Here is a 19,821-nt window from a genome sequence, read left to right on the forward strand (position 1 = left end):
AACCTGGAGTCTGAACCCCCAAAACCCGGAGTCTGAACCCCCAAGACCCGGAGTCTGAACCCCCCCAAACCCAGAGTCTGAACCCCCCAAAACCCGGGGTCTGAACCCCCCAAAACCCGGAGTCTGAACCCCCCAAACCCCGGAGTCTGAACCCCCAAAACCAGGGGTCTGAACCCCCCCCAAACCCAGAGTCTGAACCCCCAAAACCTGGAGTCTGAACCCCCAAAACCCGGAGTCTGAACCCCCCAAACCCGGAGTCTGAACCCCCCAAAACCCAGAGTCTGAACCCCCAAAACCCGGAGTCTGAATCCCCCAAACCCGGAGTCTGAACCCCCCAAACCCGGAGTCTGAACCCCCCAAACCCGGAGTCTGAACCCCTCAAACCCGGAGTCTGAACCCCCCAAACCTGGAGTCTGAACCCCCAAAACCCGGAGTCTGAACCCCCAAAACCCGGAGTCTGAACCCCCCAAACCCGGAGTCTGAACCCCCTAAACCCGGAGTCTGAACTCCCCAAACCCGGAGTCTGAACCCCCCAAACCCCGGGGGGCTGAACCCCCAAAACCCCGGGGGGCTGAACCCCCAAAACCCGGAGTCTGAACCCCCAAAACCCGGAGTCTGAACCCCCAAAACCGAGGGGGGGCAAGAACCCCCAAAACAAAAAACACAGGGCCAGAATCCCAAACTCCAAGGGGCAGAACCCCAAAACCCAGAGACCGAACCCCAAAACCCCAGGGCCTGAACCCTAAAAGCACCAGAGCCAAAACCACAAAAACCCAGGACCAGAACCCCCAAAACCCAGAGACTGAACCCCAAGTACCTGGGGCCTGAAAACCAAAAACCCAGAGTCTGAACCCCAAAACCTAGAGCCTGAACCCCCAAAAAACTCCAGGGCCTGAACCCCATATCCTGGAGCCTAAACCCCAAAACCCTGGGGCCTGAACCCCAAAACCCCGTGGCATGAACCTCCAAAACCCGAGACCTGAACACCAAAAATCCGGGACCTGAACACCCAAAACCACAGAGCCTGAACCTCCAAAATCCCGGAGCCTGAACCTTAACCTGCCAGGTACTGAACCCCAAAAACCCCAGGGCCTGAGCTCCAAAACCTGGGGCCTGACCCCCAAAATCCTGGGCCTGAACCTTAAAGCCCAGGGCCTGAACCCCCAAATCCCGGGGCCTGAACCTCAAAGTCCCAGGGCTAGAATCCAAAAACTGAAAACCCAGAACCAGAACCCCAAAACCCTCAGGCCAAAAACCCAGAAACCGAGCCCCAAAAACCCTGGGCCTGAACCCCCACCACCACGGAACATGAATCACAAAAACCCAGAGTCTGAACCCCAAAACCTCAGGGCCAGAACCCCAAAATCCAGAACCTGAACCCCTCAAAAACCTCAAGGCCTGAACCCAAGACCTAGGGCCTGGTGTCCCCAGACTCCAAAGCCTGAACTCCCAGAAAACCTGAGGGCCTGAACCCCCAAAAAATCGGGAACTGAACTCCAAAACCCAGGGCCTGAACCAGCAAAACCGTGGGGCCTGAACCCCCAAAACCCAGGGACTGAAGCCCAAAAAACCTGGGGCCTGAACCAAAAAGAAAAAAATAGGGTTTGAACCACCAAAACCCCGGAACCTGAACCCAAAAAATTCAGGGTCGGAACCCCAAAACCCGCGGCCTGTGCCCTTCAAAACCCCAGGGCATGAATCCCCAAAAACCCAGGGCCAGAACCCCCCAAAAAAACCCTGGGTCTGAACTCCAAAACCCAGGCCCTGAACCCCCAAACCAGGGACCTGAACTCCAAAACCTAGGTCCTGAACACCAAAACCCAGCGCCTGAACCCCCCCCCCCAAAAAAACAGAGCCTGAACTCCCCAACCCTAGAGCCTGAATCCCCAAAACCTGGAGCTTGAACCCCAAAAACCTGTACCCTGAACCCCAAAATCCCCAGAGCCTGAATCCCCAAAGTCTGAACACCAACGTCCACCACAAACCATGATTCCTTAACCCTGGCCCCCAATACAGATCCAGAATGCTGAGCCCCAAAATCCAGAGCCCGAATTCCATTTCTACTGGCTGTGAATTTGAGCTCATTCAAAATTCACCCCAAAATATCCTTCACCATCCCAGTCCTCCATCGTTGTTGACTAACATTGGCTTTTGGTGTATCAACAACTCCAGTTAAATTTTAATGTCTCGATTATTTAGTGACAGCCAGGAGATTTGTTTTAGGGTCCGTATTAGTTTGCAATAAATTGGAATCACGTCGAAATATGTTCCCAGAAATCAGCCTCCCATCCATTGACTCTGTCTATACTTCTCACTGCTTCGGCAAAGCAGCCAGAATAAATAGGACCCCACGCATCCCGGACATTCTCTCTTCTACCTTCTTCAGTCGGGAACAAGATACAAAAGTTTGAGATCACATACCAACTGACTCAAGAACAGCTTCTTCCCTGCTGTTTTCAGACTTTTGAATGTACCCACCTTGCATTTAGTTGATCTTTCTCTACAGCCTAGCTATCTATGACTGTGACACTGTATTTTCTGCTCTCTCGTTTCCTTCTCTATGAACGGTATGCTTTGTCTATATAGCGCAAGAAACAATATCTTTCACTATATGTTAATACATGTGACAATAAAAAAATCGAATTCTGGAATTGGGGTCAAGATGAATTGAGGGGACATCAAAGAGGGAGTTTATTTTGTGACTAGCCCATTCTATAGAGAATATAGAAATTCTACAGCACAGGAAGAGGCCATTTCACCTATCGTGTCTCTGCCAGCCAAACAAACAAGTCGGACAGCCTAATCCCACTCTCAGCATTTGGTCCAAAGCTCTGCAGGTGAAGGCATTTTTAGATATACGTCCAGAAAGAAAGCTTTGAAATGAGCTGAGGTTTCATGTCTTTATTACCCTTTCAGGCAGTGAGTTCCAGACCCTTGCACAACACCTTTTCCCTCATCTCCTCGCTTATCTTTAATTATATATGCATAGTATATATGCAGAATTGGAAATTGTTGTCAATGACCTCTGACATTGATGGTAATATGCCTGGGTGTTGGGGGTAGGTTTGTGATATCCAGCTGTTGATGCCGAGCCTGTGTTTTACTGACTCCTCAGACTATCTTTATGATGGAACCAAGAAGGGTGGCCAGTTTTATTTTTGGTTTGGATACAGGAAACAGGAAATAATGATAATGGTTCTTTTTCTGGGCCTATAAAAGGTAAAAAAAAATAACTGTACCATGAGGAAAGAAGCATGGCCAATTCACCTAACCTTTGGAGGAAACTCTTTGGAGGAAACTGGAACACCTGGAAAAAACCCATGCAGACAGGGGAGAATGTGCAAACTCCATGCAGACAGTGACCTGTGGCCAGAATTGAACCTGAGTCCTTGGCACTGTGAGGCAGCAGTGTGAACCATTCTGCTGTTCTCAGCTCATGTTGTTGAAAACAGCTAATCAGGAGATGGTGTTGTAAGGGTTAATTTAATTTGTTCTGGCTATTGGGAAAATTTGTTAAATCTAAGACGGCAGCTTGCTTTAGGATGTACTCCTTATCTTCATACTTTACAAGCAGCCCGTTCATCAGGACAGAACTGAGTTAGTCAATGTTCGTGATAGACCAATTCTGGATAGTGTAAATTTCTACAAAGAAATGTGCAGCACAGTAACAGGCCCTTCAGCCTGCCAAGACCATGCCCATCATGATGCTCTAAATAAATTCCAAAAAAATCTTCTGCCCTTACTTGGTCCATATCCCTCTATTCCCTCCCTATTCATGTACCCATCCCAATGTCTCTTAAATGTTGCTAATGCTGCCTGTTTCCAACATCTCTGCGTGAGAAACTTCCCTCACGCATTTCCCTTAAACTTTTCCCCTCTCACCTTGCACCTGTGTCCTCTTATAATTGACACTTCCACCCTTGGAGAAAGCCTCTGGCTATCCACTGTGTCTGTGCCTCACATAATTTTGGAGACCTCTATCAGGTCTCTCCTCAGCCTCCATCTTTCCAGTGAAAACAATCCTACTTTATTCAACCTCTCCTCATAGCCAACACCCTTGAGACCAGGCAACATTCTGGTGAACATTCTTTGCACTTTCTCCAAAGCTTCCACTTCCTTCTGGTAGTGTGGCAACCAGAACATAAGAACATAAGAAACAGGAGCAGGAGTAGGCCATCTGGCCCCTCGAGCCTGCCCCGCCATTCAATAAGATCATGGCTGATCTGTCGTGGCTCAGTTCCACATTCCCGCCCTCTCCCCATAACCCTTAATCCCCTCTCTTATCAAAAACCCATCAACCCGCGTCTTAAAAATATTTAGCGAGGTAGCCTCCACCACCTCAACGGGCAGAGAATTCCAGAGATTCACCACCCTTTGAGTGAAGAAATTCTTCCTCAACTCCGTTCTAAACCGTCCCCCCCTTTATCTTGAGGCTGTGCCCCCTAGTCCTATTGTCCTTTCTGAGCGGGAAGAGTCTCTCCACCTCTATCCTATCCATCCCATTCATCATCTTATACGTCTCAATGAGATCTCCCCTCATTCTTCTAAACTCTAACGAGTACAAGCCTAGTTTATTCAGCCTCTCCTCATAGCTCAACCCCCTCAACTCCGGCATCAGCCTAGTAAACCTCCTCTGCACCCCCTCCAAGGCCAAAATATCCTTGCACCCAAAACTGCACACAGTACTCCAGCTGCGGCCTCACCAATGCCCTATACAGCCGCAGCAAGACCTCCCTACTTTTACATTCAATCCCCCTCACTATGAAGGCCAGCATCCCATTCGCCTTCCTGACCACCTGCTGCACCTGCAAGCTGGGTTTTTGCGACTCATACACAAGGACCCCAAGGTCCCTCTGCACCGTCGCCTGCTGCAGTTTTTCTCCACGTAAGTAATAGTCCTTCCTACCATTATTCCTACCAAAGTGGACCACCTCGCACTTGCCAACATTAAATTCCATTTGCCAGTTTCTGGCCCATTCACCCAGCCTATCTAGATCCTTCTGTAGACTCTCCACACCCTCCGTGCAATTTGCCGTTCCACCAATCTTGGTGTCGTCAGCAAATTTCAACACCATACACTCGGTTCCCTCCTCCAGATCATCTATATAAATGGTAAATAGCTGAGGCCCCAGCACCGACCCCTGGGGCACTCCACTAGTCACCAACCGCCAATCCGAATAGCACCCATTGACCCCCACTCTCTGCCTCCTGCACGCAATACTCCAAATGTTATCTCTGAAATTTCCTCCAACTCACAACCCTCCAAAATATTTCTCCTCATTAAACTCTGACTTCATGTGCATCCCCAATTATAGTAAGAAGTCTCACAACACCAGGTTAAAATCCAACAGATTTATTTGGTAGCACAAGTCACAATTATAACCTCCCAATTATAACCGTGCACCATTGGTGGCCATGCTTCCAGTTGCCTAGACCACAACCTCAGGAATTCCCTCGCTACAAATCTCCAGCTGCCATTTGATCTGTCTCTTTATGTGGCATTGTGTCAGACTTTGTTTTGTAATGTTCCTGTAAAACACCTCAAAAAGTTTAATTCTGTTAAAGTGCCATACAAATAGAAATTGTTGCTGTTAATGACCCGTGACATTAATGGTAATATGCCTGGGTGTTGGGGGTAGGTTTGTGATATCCAGCTGTTGAGGCTGAGCCTGTGTTTTACTGACTCCTCAGACTAGCTTTATGGTTGAACCAATAAGGGTGGCCAGCTTTTGTTTTGGTTTGGATACAGGGAACAGGGAATAGTGATAAATGGTTCTTTTTCTGGGCCTACAGAAGGTAAAAAAAAACTGTATCATGAGAAAAGAGCTTTTTTGTGTAAAGTTTAGGATGTGGAATCGCCTGCCTGAGAGTGAAGCAAAGAGCAATTCATCTGGGGCTTTGAACATAGAACATAGAACATAGAACACTACAGCACAAACAGGCCCTTCGGCCCACAAGTTGCGCCGATCACATCACCTACCAACCTACAGACCTATCTATAACCCTCAATCTCATTAAACCCCATATACTCATCCAGAAGTCTTTTAAAAGACCCCAGCGAGTTCGCCTCCACCACCACTGACGGCAGCCGATTCCATTCACTCACCACCCTCTGAGTGAAAAACTTACCCCTAACATCACTTCTGAACCTCCCTCCCCGCACCTTAAATCTGTGTCCTCTCGTAGCGACCATTTCAAACCGGGGAAATAGCCTCTGAGAGTCCACCCTATCTATTCCTCTCAACATTTTGTAAACTTCTATCAGGTCGCCTCTCAACCTTCGTCTCTCCAGGGAAAAGAGTCCCAGCTCCCTCAACTTAACTTCATAAGGCATGCCTCCCAGTCCAGGCAACATCCTTGTAAATCTCCTCTGCACCCTTTCAATAGCTTCTACATCTTTCCTATAGTGAGGCGACCAGAACTGCGCACAATACTCCAAATGAGGCCTGACAAGGGTCTTATAAAGTTCTTTGGGCAGAGCTATGGATGGGGTAGTGCAACCAACTGAGTTGTCTTGAGAACTGGTACAGACAAGATGGGCTGAATGGCTGTCTCTGTGGTTTAAACTTTGTATGATGCTATTGCCTCAACCAGTATGAGTCAAAGAATACAATGCTTTATAATACAGGTGTTAACAAGGAATTTTTACAGTGGCAGGCATGGAATGCTGCATCTGGTTTGATTTATTATTCTCACATGTTTACAGTGAGAAGTATTTTTTCTTGCACGCTGTACAGACAAAGCATACTCTCCATAGAGAAGGAAAGGAGAGAGTACAGAATGTAGTGTTACAGTCATAGCTAGGGTATCAAGGCCACACACATTTACAGCATGTGGCCAGAAAATGCCAGTCTGTTAGTTTTTCTAATTAATTAATCTCCAATGGCACTGCACACGGGGTTAGGGTGAAGATTGCTGGTTAAGGATCATGTGGGCAGAACTGGAAGTTTAGGGTTTTAAGTTTCAGGTTTATTTACTAGCAGGCCTACATTAACACTGCAATGAAGTTACTATGAAAAGTTAGGCCCATCATCCCTGGAGCAAGTGCAGAGCTACCAGTGGCAGAATTGGACTGCCTCTATGCTCCAGTAATGTATTGAAATTATTAAGAAAATATTAAAACAAAATATAGGCCTCTAGCCCTCACCCGTCACATCTCCCCCACACACACTACCTGTGCCAATGTATGCTCCACACCTACCCCTATGCCCCTCATACCCCTAATGCTATTCTATGTTCCTTTAACCATCCCCATGGCCTCATATCTCCATAGCACCTTACACCCACCCCATGATCCCTTATAGCCCCATGCCAACCCCATGCCGCCCTTCTACCCAATCCCCAAGATCCTGATACCTCCTACACCCACCTATGCACCCCACTCTTTCCCGTGGCCTTTTATAGCCCCATGTCAGCTTAGTGCCAACCCATGCTCCCATCAACCACCCTTCTCCCTTACCCCCATCAGTGCCAGTATGCCTTGTGTACACCATGAGTGAACCTCAAGGAACTATGTTCACATAAAATAAAATTGTCATTGATGATGTCACTATTAAAATACACCGATTTAAAAAAAAGCAAGTAAAGTTAAGAGAGAAATCAGGACAAAAAGGGGACATGAGATAGATTTGGCAGTTAAGGCAAAGGAGAATCCAAAGAGCTTTTACAAATACATAAAGTCCAAAATAGTAACTAGGAAGAGAGGAGAACCTGTTAAGGATCAACAAGGTACTCTATGTGTGGATCCACAAGAGATAGGTGAGATTCTAAATGAATATTTCTCAACTGTATTCACTGTTGAGAAAAGCATGGATGTTAGAGAACTTGGAGAAATGAATAGTAATGTCTTGAGCAGTGTACATATAACAGAGAAGGAAGTGCTGGAAGTCTTAAAGTGCATCAAGGTAGATAAATCTCAAAGACCTGATGAACTGTATCCCAGAACACTGTGGGAGGCTAGGGAGGAAATTGCTAGTCCGCTAGCAGAGATATTTGAATCATCAATGGTCACAGATGAGTGCCTGAAGATTGGAGGGTGGCAAATGTTGTGCCTTTGTTTTAGAAGGGCTGCAGGGAAAAGTCTGGGAACTTCAGGCCAGTGAGCCTTATATCTGTAGTGGGTAAGTTGTTAGAATGTATTTTGAGAGACAGGATGTACAGGCATTTAGAGACGTCAAGACTGATTAGGAACAATCAGCATGGCTTTGTGAGTGGAAAATCATGTCTCATAAATTTGATTGAGTTTTTTGAAAGGGTAACCAAAAAGATAGATGAGGGCAATGCAGTTGATGTTGTCTACATGGACTCTAGCAAGGCCATCGACAAGATACTGCATGGTAGGCTGTTGTATAAGATTAAATTCATGGGACCCATGGTGAGATAGCCAAATGGATACAAAATTGGCTTGATGACAGAAGCCTGAGGGTGATTGTAGAGGGTTGTTTTTCAAACTGGAGGCCTGAGACCAATGGTGTGCTTCAGGATCAGTGCTGGGTCCACTGTTATTTGTCATTTATATTAATGACTTGGATGAGAATTTATGAGGCGTGGTTAGTAAGTTTACAGATGAAACCAAGGTTGGTGGCATAATGGACAGCGAAGAACGTTATCTCGGATTGCAAGGAGATCTTGATCATTTGGGCCAATGGGCTGACGCATGGCAGGTGCAGCTTAATTTAGATAAATGCAAGGTGATACATTTTGCTAGACAGAACAAAGGCAGGACTTATACTCAATTAATGGTAGGGCATTGGAGAGAGTTACAGATCAAAGATATCTAGGGGTACATGTTCATAGCTCCTTGCAAGTGGAGTCACAGGTGGACACAGTGATGAAAAAGGTATTCAGCATGCTTGGTTTCATCAGTAGAACATTGAATACAGGAGCTGGGACATCTTGTTGAAGTTGTACAAGACATTGGTAATGCCACACTTGGAATACTGTATACAGTTCTGATCACCCTATTATAGAAGGGATATTATTAAACTAGAAAGAGTGCAGAAGAGATTTACTAGGATGCTACTGGGACTTGATGGTTTGAGTTATAAGGATACATTGGGCCTTTTTTCTCTGGAATGTAGGAGGCTTAGGGCTGGTCTTATAGAGGTCTGTAAAGTAATGAGCAGTATACATCAACTAGATAGTCAATATCTTTTCCCAAATGCAGGGAAGTCTAAAACTAGAGGGCATAGTTTTAAGGTGAGAGGGGAGAGATAGAAAAGGGTCCAGAGGGGCATTTTTTTCACACAGGGTGGTGAGTGTCTGGAACGAACTGCCAGAGGCAGTAGAAGAGATGGGTACAATATTGTCTTTTAAAAAGCATTTAGACAATTACTTGGGTAAAATGGGTATAGAGAGATATGGGCCAAATGTGGGCAATTGGGACTGGCTTAGGGTTTAAAAAGAAGGGTGGCATGGACAAATTGGGCCAAAGGGCCTGTTTCCATGCTGTAAACCTCTATGATTCCATTTATTCCCATGTTCTGCTTCCTGTCTTCCAATGAGTTCTCTATCCAAGTCAATATATTACCCCCAGTACCATGAGTTTTAATTTTGCTCACTAACCTCTTGTCAAAATGATTAGTGAACAAACTTAAAACTCATGGTATTGGGACCTTGTCAAAAATCTTTTGAAATTTCAAATCACAATATCCACTGTTTCACCCTTGTCCACCTTGCTGATCACATCCGCAAACAATTCCAGAATATTTGTCAAGCACAATTTCCTTTTAGTGAATCCATGCTGACTTGGACTGATCCTGTCACCACTTTCCAAATGCTCAGTTATTACATCCTTAAAACCTGACTCCAGCATTTTCCCCACTGCTGATGTCAGGCAAACTGGTCTATCATTGCCTGTTTTCTCTCTCCTTTACTAAAAAAGTGGAGTTACATTAGCTACCCTCCAAACCACTGGAACTCTTCCAGAGTCTATAGCATGCTGGAAAATGATCACCAATGCATCCACTATTTTTAGGGCTGCTTGAGTACTCTGGGATGCAGAGCGTCAGGCCTTGGGACTTAGCGGGTTTTAATCCCAGCAAATTTCCCATTACAATTTCCTTACTACTAAGGATTTCCTTCAGTTCCTCCTTCATGCTAGACCCTCTTACCCCTGGTATTTCTGGAAGGTTATTTGTGTCCTCCTTAATGAGGGTCGATCCAAAGTATTTGTTCAGCTGGTTTGCCATCTCTTTGTTGCCCATTATGAATTCACCTGATTCTAATTGTAAGGGACCTACATTTGTCTTCACCAGTCTTTTTCTCTTCACATAGAAAACTCTGCAATCAGTTTTTAAATTTTCTGCAGACCTGCTTTCGTATTCTATTTTCCCCTTTCGAATTGAACCCTTTGTCCTCCTCTGCTGGATTTTAAATTTCTCCCAGTCCTCAGGTTTGCTGTGTTTTCCAGTCTAACAAGCATTCAGTTCAAGGGCAACTAGAGATAAACAATAAATTCAGGCCAGCCAGTGATGCCCATGTCCTCCGAATGAATAAAAAAAAATTACCAGTGAGTTATAGAAAAGAGTAGCAAATGAAGTGCTAGTAGAAAGTCATGTAGGGGTAAGTGAAAATAAAAAACACTTTTATTGGCCTGGACTGCATAAGAATGTGGTTGAATCTTGCTGTACATGTCAGGTCATGGGAAAGTCTCAAGTGGTAATCAAATCAGCTGTCTTAATACCAATTCTGACATTTGAGGAACTTTTAATAGGATCCTAATTGATTGCATGGGACCTCTGCCTTAAACAAAATGTGGGAATCAATATTTATTGACTATAATGGATGTGCCTACTAAGTTTCCAGAGGACATTCCATTGTGCAATATTACAAGTAAAAGGAATGTTGATGAGTTATTTACATTTTTTAATCAGAAATGAACTGCCCACAGGAATCCAGTCAAAACAGGCATCCAATTTCACATTGAAGTTATTCAAGGGAGTTATAGCTTAGGAGTAAAGCAGTTTAAGTCAACTGCATATCATCCAGAATTGCAAGGTGCATTAGAATGGTGGCATCAAACTATAAAGACCACGTTGAGGGCTTATTGTCAAAACTATCCAGAGAATTAGAATAAAGTAATTCCATTTGTACTTTTTGCAATCAGAGATGCTCCTGTTGAATCAATTGAGTTCAATCCATTTGAATTAAATTTTGGTCATGAGGTAAGAGGACCATTTAAATTGATGAAGGCGAAATTGGTAAGTCAGCGTTCTGAGACTACATTGTTGGCCTATGTGTCAAACTTTAGGGAGAGATTAACTAGTGCTGGTGAGTTGGCTAGACAAGCATGCAATGATAAACAACGTGACTAAGAAATCAAAAACTTGTAGTTTTATGAGTGGGAGAAAGTCTTAGTTTTACTGCCAGTAGCAGGTGAACCTTTAAAAGCAAGGTTTAGAGAGCTTTATAAAATTGAATGAGTTGAACTATTTGATAAGAAAGCCAGAAAGAAGGAAAACTCAGAGTGTGTCATGTTAATATGCTCAAAGAACAAAGAACAAAAACAGCCCAGGAAACAGGCCCTTCGGCCCAACGAGCCCGCGCCGCTATCTCAACACCACCAGTCCCCCTCTCTATCCACGACCCCTGTCTAATGTTTTATGGCCATCCAGATTGAGGGAAACTGATTTAGGGACAATTTATTCCTGTCAATCAGCCTAACAGCACATCTTTGGGGTGTGGGAGGAAACCGGAGCACCTGGAGAAAACCCACGCAAGCACGGGGAGAATGTGCAAACTCCCACAGACACCAGCCCAAATCCATGTGTCTGCACAGCAATCAGCGATAGTCACTGAGCTGTCGTCTTGCCCAGTATCTGGTCAAGTTTAGGCGCACACTAACGACACGAAGCACTAGGCCAATCTTGAACAACCAAGAGCAGCCCCAATACGACCCATCGTGTGTATGCCCCTCGTTGGACACAAGGTGGACCGACTTAAAACCTGTGAATGAAAAGAGAAAAAATATTATCATCATACTATACCCATTTACATTACCAGGGACACCCCAATGCTAATGACCCTTATTTAAAAGGATCTCCTATATCCACCCATCTCCAACTCAGTCATGTGCCTGTCTAAGTTACTCTTAAAGGACTCTAGTGTGTTTGCCTCCACCACCTTACTAGGCAGAGCATTCCATACCCCCGCTACCCTCTGTGTGAAAAACCTCCCTCTAATATCTGTGTTGTACCTCTCCCCCCTCACCTTAAGTCCATGTCCCCTTGTCCTACGTGTCTCTACTATAGGAAATAGCTTAGCTCTGTTTACTCTAACTATACCCTTCATAATCTTATATACCTCTATTAGATCCCCCCTCAGTCGGCGTCTTTCAAGGGAAAAGAGCCCCAATTTCTTCAATCTTTCCTCATACCCCAGTCCTTCCATACCAGGCAACATCCTGGTAAACCTCCTCTGCTCTGCTCGAGCTGTATTTTAATGGAGAAGGCAAGCAAAAGAAGGATGTGTTAGTTATTATAACTCAGAGTGAAAGAACAAATCTAATGATTCTGAATTTGACATTCCTCAAATTAGATTGAAGTAATCAGAAATCTGTAAAACAGTAGACTCAATCCACTAAAGTTGGAACAGGTTCAAAAGGAGATTGAAAGCATCTTAAGAAAGCCTAATTGAAGTAAGTTGCAGCGATTGGAGCTCATCTGTTGTGATGGTCCCAAAACCAGATGGTGCACGTTGATGAAGTATGGATTATAGAAAAATCAGTGGAGCTGCAAGTTCAGATTCATATAATATTCCTCGATTTGAAGACTGCATTGAAAAGGTGGGACAAGCAAATTTTATTTCCAAACTCGATTTGCTTAAAGCACACTGGCAAGTACCTTTATCAGAAAAAGTGAAGGAGGTTTTGGCTTTTGTGACACCAAATGGTCTGAATCGGTTTAAAGTCATGCTGTTTGGAATGCACCAGCAACGTTGCTCAGACTAACCAATAAAGTCATTTCTGGACTAAATAATTATGCAGTTTACATCAAAATTTGTTTTGATAAACAATCCCTAATTCAGCGCAACTGCTCCAGGAGTGAAGCATCCTATCCTCATATTTGTCCCAAAATGGAAAAATTGTTGGGGTCTGGGCTGGCTTCATAATATGCCTTGAGGTTCTGGCCCGGGCCTGTAACACTATTTACTCTGTCCTTACCTCTCAGGATCTTAAAATATCTCTATCAAGTCTCCTCTCAGTCTTTTTTTCTCGAAGGAACAGTCTCAACCTCTTTATCTATCCTTATAGCTACAGTTCTTTGTCCCTAGAATCACTCTTGTGAACCTCCCTTTTACACTCTCCAATGTCTTCACATCTTTCCTTAAGTATGGCGCTCAGAACTGACACAGGCTCCGGATGAAATTTAACTAATGCCTTATCCAAGTTCAGTAAAAAGTCCGAAGGGGTTAACCCGAAAGCTAGTGAATTTACTATCAAATAAATTGGTTGGACTGAAACCTGGCGTTGTCAGACTTTTTACTGTGTTTACCCCAGTCAAACGCTGGCATATCCACATCATGACTCTTATCCAAGTTCAACATGACTTCCTTACTCTTGTATTCAATGCCCCTATTAATACAATCTAGAATTACCATATGTTTTATTGATTGTCAGTCCACATGCCTGACAACATTCTGATATGTTATGGCTAATTACTAATGGGACAAAAATGTCCAGTGTGATGGATGTGAATTTTATGGATACTTCTGTGAACCAGGAGAAACATTGTCAAGCAGACTTTCTCTGCAGAATCCGCCCCTGACGTTGTGTCCAATTCCAAACCTTTTCTGGGAAGTTTTTAATCTTTTTGATTGAAACATCCTGATTGGAAATGTCAAAATATTACTGCCGCTGTCTGAACGGCGGGCCCATCAACCAATCACAGCGCACGAACAGAATGATTGGTTAATTCGGGAGCCGGTCATCCAGGACTTGTGCTTTGATTGGCTATTTGAGAACCAATCATAGCGTTTCTGAGCTGTGATTTGCTGATGATCACATCAGCTGTTGACAGGTTTGTGTCTGGAAGCAAAATTCCGCGCGGGCCCGAACCGAGCGACCAGCCCGCCCGGGGCAGCGGGACCCCCGGCCCGGGGCAGCAGGGCCCCCGGCCCGGGAGAGCGGCACCCCGGGGCAGCGGGACCCCCGGCCCGGAGCAGCGGGACCCCCGGCCCGGAGCAGCGGGACCCCCGGCCCGGAGCAGCGGGACCCCGGGGCAGCGGGACCCCCGGCCGGGAGAGCGGCACCCCGGGGCAGCGGGACCCCCGGCCCGGGAGAGCGGGGCCCCCGGGAGAGCGGGATCCCTCCTGTATGGGTTTGATCCGGGTTTGATCTGTGTTTGGATCCAGGTTTGGGTCCGGGTTTGATCTGTGTTTGATCCAGGTTTGGGTCCGGGTTTGATCTGTGTTTGATCCAGGTTAGTGAATGGTTTGTGCTGCTTCCTGCTGCCGAGCTACCGGTTTTGTTGAGCAGTTCCAGAGTCTCTCCCTCCCCGGGGAGTCAGTGAAATGTGAACCTGAGCCGGGACTCTGTGTTCCTGGACTGATGTGGAGATGCCCGCGTGAGACTGGAGTAAATACAGTAAGAAATCTCACAACACCAGATTAAAGACCAACAGGTTTATTTGGTAGCAAAAGCAACTAGCTTTCAGAGCGCTGCCCCTTCATCAGGTGAGTGGGAGTTGTGTTCGCAAACAGGGTATATAAAGACACAAACTCAATTTACAAAATAATGGTTGGAATGTGAGTCTTTACAGGTAATCAAGTCTTGAAGGTACAGACAATGTGAGTGGAGAGAGGGTTAAGCACAGGTTAAAGAGATATGTATTATCTCCAACCAGGACAGTTAGTGAGATTTTGCAAGTCCAGGCAAGTCATGGGGGTTATAGAGAGTGTGATATGAACCCAAGATCCTGGTTGAGGCCATCCTCATGGGTATGGAACTTGGCAGACCATGCAGACGCTACGACAATGGATGAATGAACACCGCTTGACAATCACCAGGCAAGAGTGTTCTCTTCCTGTTGGGGAACATTTCAGCGGTCATGCTCTTTCGGCATCTGATCTTCGGGTAAGCGTTCTCCAAGACAGCCTTCACGACACATGACAGCGCAGAGTCGCTGAGCAGAGACTGATAGCCAAGTTCTGCACACATGAGGATGGCCTCAACTGGGATTTTGGGTTCATGTCACACTATCTGCAACCCCCTAGGCTTGCAAAATCTCACTAGTTGTCCTGTCTGGAGACAATATACATCTCTTTAACCTGTGCTTAACCCTTTTGCCACTCACATTGTCTGTACCTTTAAGACTTGATTACCTGTAAAGATGCATTCCAACCATTATTTTGTAAATTGTGTTTGTGTCTTTATATACCCTGTTTGTAAACAGAACTCACCTGATGAAGGAGTAGTACTCTGAAAGCTAGTGGCTTGTGCTACCAAATAAACCTATTAGACTTTAACCTGGTGTTGTGAGACCTCTTCTTGACTGGGTTGGGGCTGCATTGATGCCGGTAATCTGTATGTGTCTTGTTGCACGATTGTCTGCTCACCCTGTGAAGCTGTGGGTTAATGATTGTTAATGTCCCTCAGGGCAGAGTGAGAACTGAACAGTCTGAGAGAAGCAGAGTCCAGCTCCTAGCCACAGCACCCAGCCTGGACACCGCTCCATGGCCCGCTCCGTCTGGGGAACTTGCAGATCATTCCTGCAGAGAAACAGAGAGCTGCCTGATGACACTCTTACCCTGGATTTCCCCGAGGAAGAAGAGGAGTTGCCTCGCTTCAATGATGCCAATAAACTGCGAATAGTCACTCAGGCTGATGGGGCTGACATCTCCAGTGTGCTTTGTAACGGGAACAGTGCCGACAGCATTAACCCTCAGCAGGGGCACAAAGAGCAGAGTGTGGGGGGCCAGGAGGAACCTTTGGCGGACAGAGGCGATATAGAAAGGAAATGCAATAATTGTACTAAAAATTCAGAATCGGCTAGGCAAAGGACGGTCAAAAGAAAACTATGGATTGCTGTTACACTCTACACTCTGTTTACTGTCGGAGAGTTAATAGGTAGGCTTGAAATTGATTTTTTAAACTTTAAGAACATTTATGCAAAAAAAAACTTTTGAGGGATGTTTACCGTTGTTTTATTCCTTTTGCAATCTTCTGAGGTGACCCATTCCTGGTTGAGATCCATAGATGTAACTGCCTAAAGTGTGTTCCGATAATGGGAGAGGGTCATGGAGGGCGGGGGGAGAGGAGGGAATAGGTTTTGGGAGGTTTTTAAGGTGGGACAGAGGCAACATGTAAGGCTCTGGGAAGAGACTTCCGCTACGGAAGGTCGAGATGGGCATTAGTTTTTCTAGATGTGAGGGAGGAGAAGGGAAGGTAGAAATTCAAAATGCATCTAGGAGGCAGTTTCAAAAAATATAATGAAGAGATGGAGGGATCGCTACAGGATTGAGAATTTTCGATAACATGCAGAATAAGCCGGTGCAAAGCAACAGGACAGGGCAGTGGTGAGCTGATGTGTGTGTTGGGGAGGATGGCAGGTTTCAGTGGTGAGTGAGGTTTGTGTGGCTTAAGGTTTAACCAGCTGCTGAGGTTCGCTGAAGTTCTGCAATATTTATTTCCGCTCAGTCAGTCGGCAGGCTGGGGACTGAGTTGGGAGCTGGGCTGGAGAAGATTTGAAAAGGCTTTTCTGGGTTTTAATTGATCTGCGCCTGTGACATTGCCGTTATATTTGGATCAAATTATGAAACAGATTTTGTTGCATGAACTTCTTATTGTGAAATAAGATGTACTCAGTCTATTGAATTTTTAATTATTGCAACTGTAATTTCAAATTTAATTAGTTAAATAATCTAAGTGTTAGATTTTTGCTTTGGGGTTTTACCAGGAAATTGTGAGCTGTATGTTTAATATTGTAAGCTCTACTGAGGCTAAAGGGGAACCGGTGGATGTACTGTACTTAGATTTTCAGAATGCATTTGATAAAGTGCCACATCAAAGATAATTGTGGAAAATAAAAGCTCATGGTGTAGGGAGTAACATATTGGCTTGGATTGAAAATTGACTAGCTAACAGGAAACAGAGAGTAGGTATAAATGGGTCATTTCCTGGTTAGCAGGATGTAATGAGTGGTGAGCCACGGGGATCAGTGCTGAGACCTCAACGTTTTACAATTTATATAAACGACCTGAATGAAGGGATTGAAGGTACAGTTGCTAAATTTGCTGATGAGGTAGGAAAAGAGATAGGAAAGTAAATTGTGAAGACGATGCAAAGAAGCTACAAAGGAGTATAGATAGGGTTAAGTGAGTGGGCAAAGACCTGGCAAATGTAATATAATGTTAAGTACATTGAACTGAAGCAGTCATGTTTTTAATCAGTAAATGAATTAAGGGTTATGGAAATGAGATGGGCAAGTAGAGTTTAAGATTATCAGATCACTCATAATGTCATTGAATGGCAGAGCAGACTTGATGGGCCAAATGGTCAGCTTTTGCTCCTATGTCTTATGGTCTTATAGTCTACTGGGGGCAATGTGAAATTGTCCGTTTTTACAGGAAGAATAAAAATGAAGCTTATTTAATTGTTGAGAGATTGCAGATTTCTGAGAAGCAGAGGGATCTGGGTGTCTTACAGCATGAATGACAAATGGTTAGTATACAGGTACAGCAAGTAATTAGGAAAACAAATAGAATGTTATTGTTTATTGTGAGAGGGATTGATTACCAAAGTCAGGAGGTTACGCTTCAGTTACACAGAGAATTGGTGAGAGCACAGCTGGAGTATTGTGTACAGTATTGATCTCCTTAATTGTAAATGTGTTAGAAACAGTTCAGAGAAGGTTTATTGGGTAATACCAGGAATAGGGCAGGTTATCTTATGAAGAAAGGTTTGGAGACATTAGTTTTGTACCTATGAGTTCAATTCTTTCACTCAAACCACATTTCCATATTTTTCTCACTCAAATAGCTGACGAACAAATTTCAGAAAGAGAAGGTTTGATATGGCAATAAACTGAATTCCTAAAAACGTTGAGGTTTTATAGAAAGAAAAAATTGCTAAGCAAACGTGATGCAATGTCCTAACAATAACTTGTTGTGTTAAAAAATGACCAGAATGGTGAAAGGTTGGCATGTGTGGGGGGAGGGGGAGTGCATGCAGGGTGAGCAGGTGCAAGGGGGAGTGTGTGTGTTGCTGTATGGTGGTGAGAGTGAGTGAGGAAACTGAGACTGGGCCACAAGGCAGGCTCCCACTCACCTCAACCCCCCCCCCTCACTCATTCCTCTACTCACTCACTCACTGTCAGCCACCTCTGCACCCCCCCCCCCACCCCCCCCGTGCCATGTGTCTGCCTCCCGGGTGCTGTGTTGTCTCCCTGTGCTTCCTTCGCGTCTCTTGCCCACCAGCCATCAGCACGCTGCTAGCTGCTGCTCCAATCAGTGACTACATCTCCCACTCCTTTGCTCACTTGTCAGCCTATCAGAATCGTAGAATTCTACAGAGCAGAAGGAGGCCATTCGGCCTATCGAGTCCCACCCAGGTCCCATCCCTGTAACCCTAGGCATTTACCCTAGCTAATCCCCCGGCACTAAGGGGCAATTTAGCATGGCCAATCCACCGAACCCGCGCATCTTTGGAGTGTGGGAGGAAACCAGTGCACCCAGAGGAAACCCATGCAGACATGGGAAGAATGTACAGACTCTGCACAGAAGCTCAAGCAGAATAGAAACAGTCTGTGATTGGAGGAGCAGCTCCAATCAGAATCTTGCTGGTTGACAGGAATTTTGGGAACTGCCCCCAGGGGCTAGGTAGAAGGTCTTCGCGGGTTGGATGGGCCCATGGGTCTTACCTCGGACAAGCCTGCCCTGGAGTTTAGCAGACTAAGAGGTAATTTGATTGAAACCTTTCAGATCCTGAGGGGTGTGGACAGGATGGATGTGAAGAGGGTGTTTCCTCTTGTGGGAGAATCTAGAAGTAGGAGTCACTGTTTAAAAAGAAAGGATCGATCATTTAAGATGGAGACGAGGAAAATTTTTCTGTGAGGACCAGAACTCTCTTCCTGCAAAGGCAGTGGAAGCAGCATTAGCAAGATTCTTCATCAACGGGATGTGGGGGGGGCGGGGAGGGAGGGGTGTGGGGGGGCGGGGTGACCAATTATTGGAGATCGTGTGGGGTAAAGTTACAATCAGGTCATTAGTGATTTTACTGAATAGCAAAGCAGGCTTGAGGGGCTGAGTGGCCTACTCTTCCTAATTTGTTTGTTCATAGATCCAGATCATTTCTTGCTGAATCTACAGGAAAATAAATTGTTAATCTTTTCCTGTCTTCTAACTGTGGAGATGTGGGACAGGTTACAGTCTATTCAAGCTTCAAGCCTATGTTGATGATACCTGTATTCTGGGATTGGTACAAAGTCTGTATTCACTCTGTCTAAATGATTCTTTCTTTGATATGCTGTACAGGAGGATGTATCTCCAACAGTCTGGCAGTTATGACAGATGCGATTCACATGCTGGCTGATGTTCTTGGGATTGCCGCTTCCTTGGTCGCACTTTACCTTTCCGGGAAGCCTCCAAGCAGCAGGTTTACCTTTGGCTGGCATCGGTTTGGTACGTCACCAGAACTTGTCCTTTATTGTGAAGGCATTGCTTCACTGTGTTCACTTGTTTTGGGACTTATTTTACAGGTTTTGCTGAGTTAGGGTTTAGGATTAAGGGTTTAGGGTTAGCTGACAACATTCTTTTTTCCTTTTGGAAGATCAAAATGGTATTTTCTGGTTTATCTTCATGGGTTCTGGGTGTCGTTGGAGGTGA

At 45.2% G+C, this 19,821-nt stretch overlaps 1 protein-coding gene across 2 annotated transcripts in view; it reads left to right on the forward strand.

Moving 5' to 3' along the window:
• The first annotated feature begins 14,401 nt into the window (after nucleotides 1-14,401).
• slc30a4 (solute carrier family 30 member 4) overlaps nucleotides 14,402-19,821 on the forward strand; it is a 26,294-nt gene continuing 20,874 nt past the window's right edge. Inside the window, exons 1-3 of one of the 2 annotated variants that reach the window (XM_080214025.1) lie at nucleotides 14,402-14,420; nucleotides 15,596-16,066; nucleotides 19,471-19,617. In XM_080214025.1, the coding sequence (XP_080070151.1) occupies nucleotides 15,673-16,066; nucleotides 19,471-19,617 (541 nt within the window). In that variant the 5' untranslated portion in view covers nucleotides 14,402-14,420; nucleotides 15,596-15,672. Of the gene's footprint in view, nucleotides 14,421-15,447; nucleotides 16,067-19,470; nucleotides 19,618-19,821 lie in introns of those variants that run through there. The other variant, XM_080214024.1, reaches the window with a different exon arrangement.

The sequence above is a fragment of the Carcharhinus amblyrhynchos genome, chromosome 28 (assembly GCF_965287045.1).
Source record: "Carcharhinus amblyrhynchos chromosome 28, sCarAmb.v2.hapA, whole genome shotgun sequence".
NCBI lineage: Eukaryota > Metazoa > Chordata > Chondrichthyes > Carcharhiniformes > Carcharhinidae > Carcharhinus > Carcharhinus amblyrhynchos.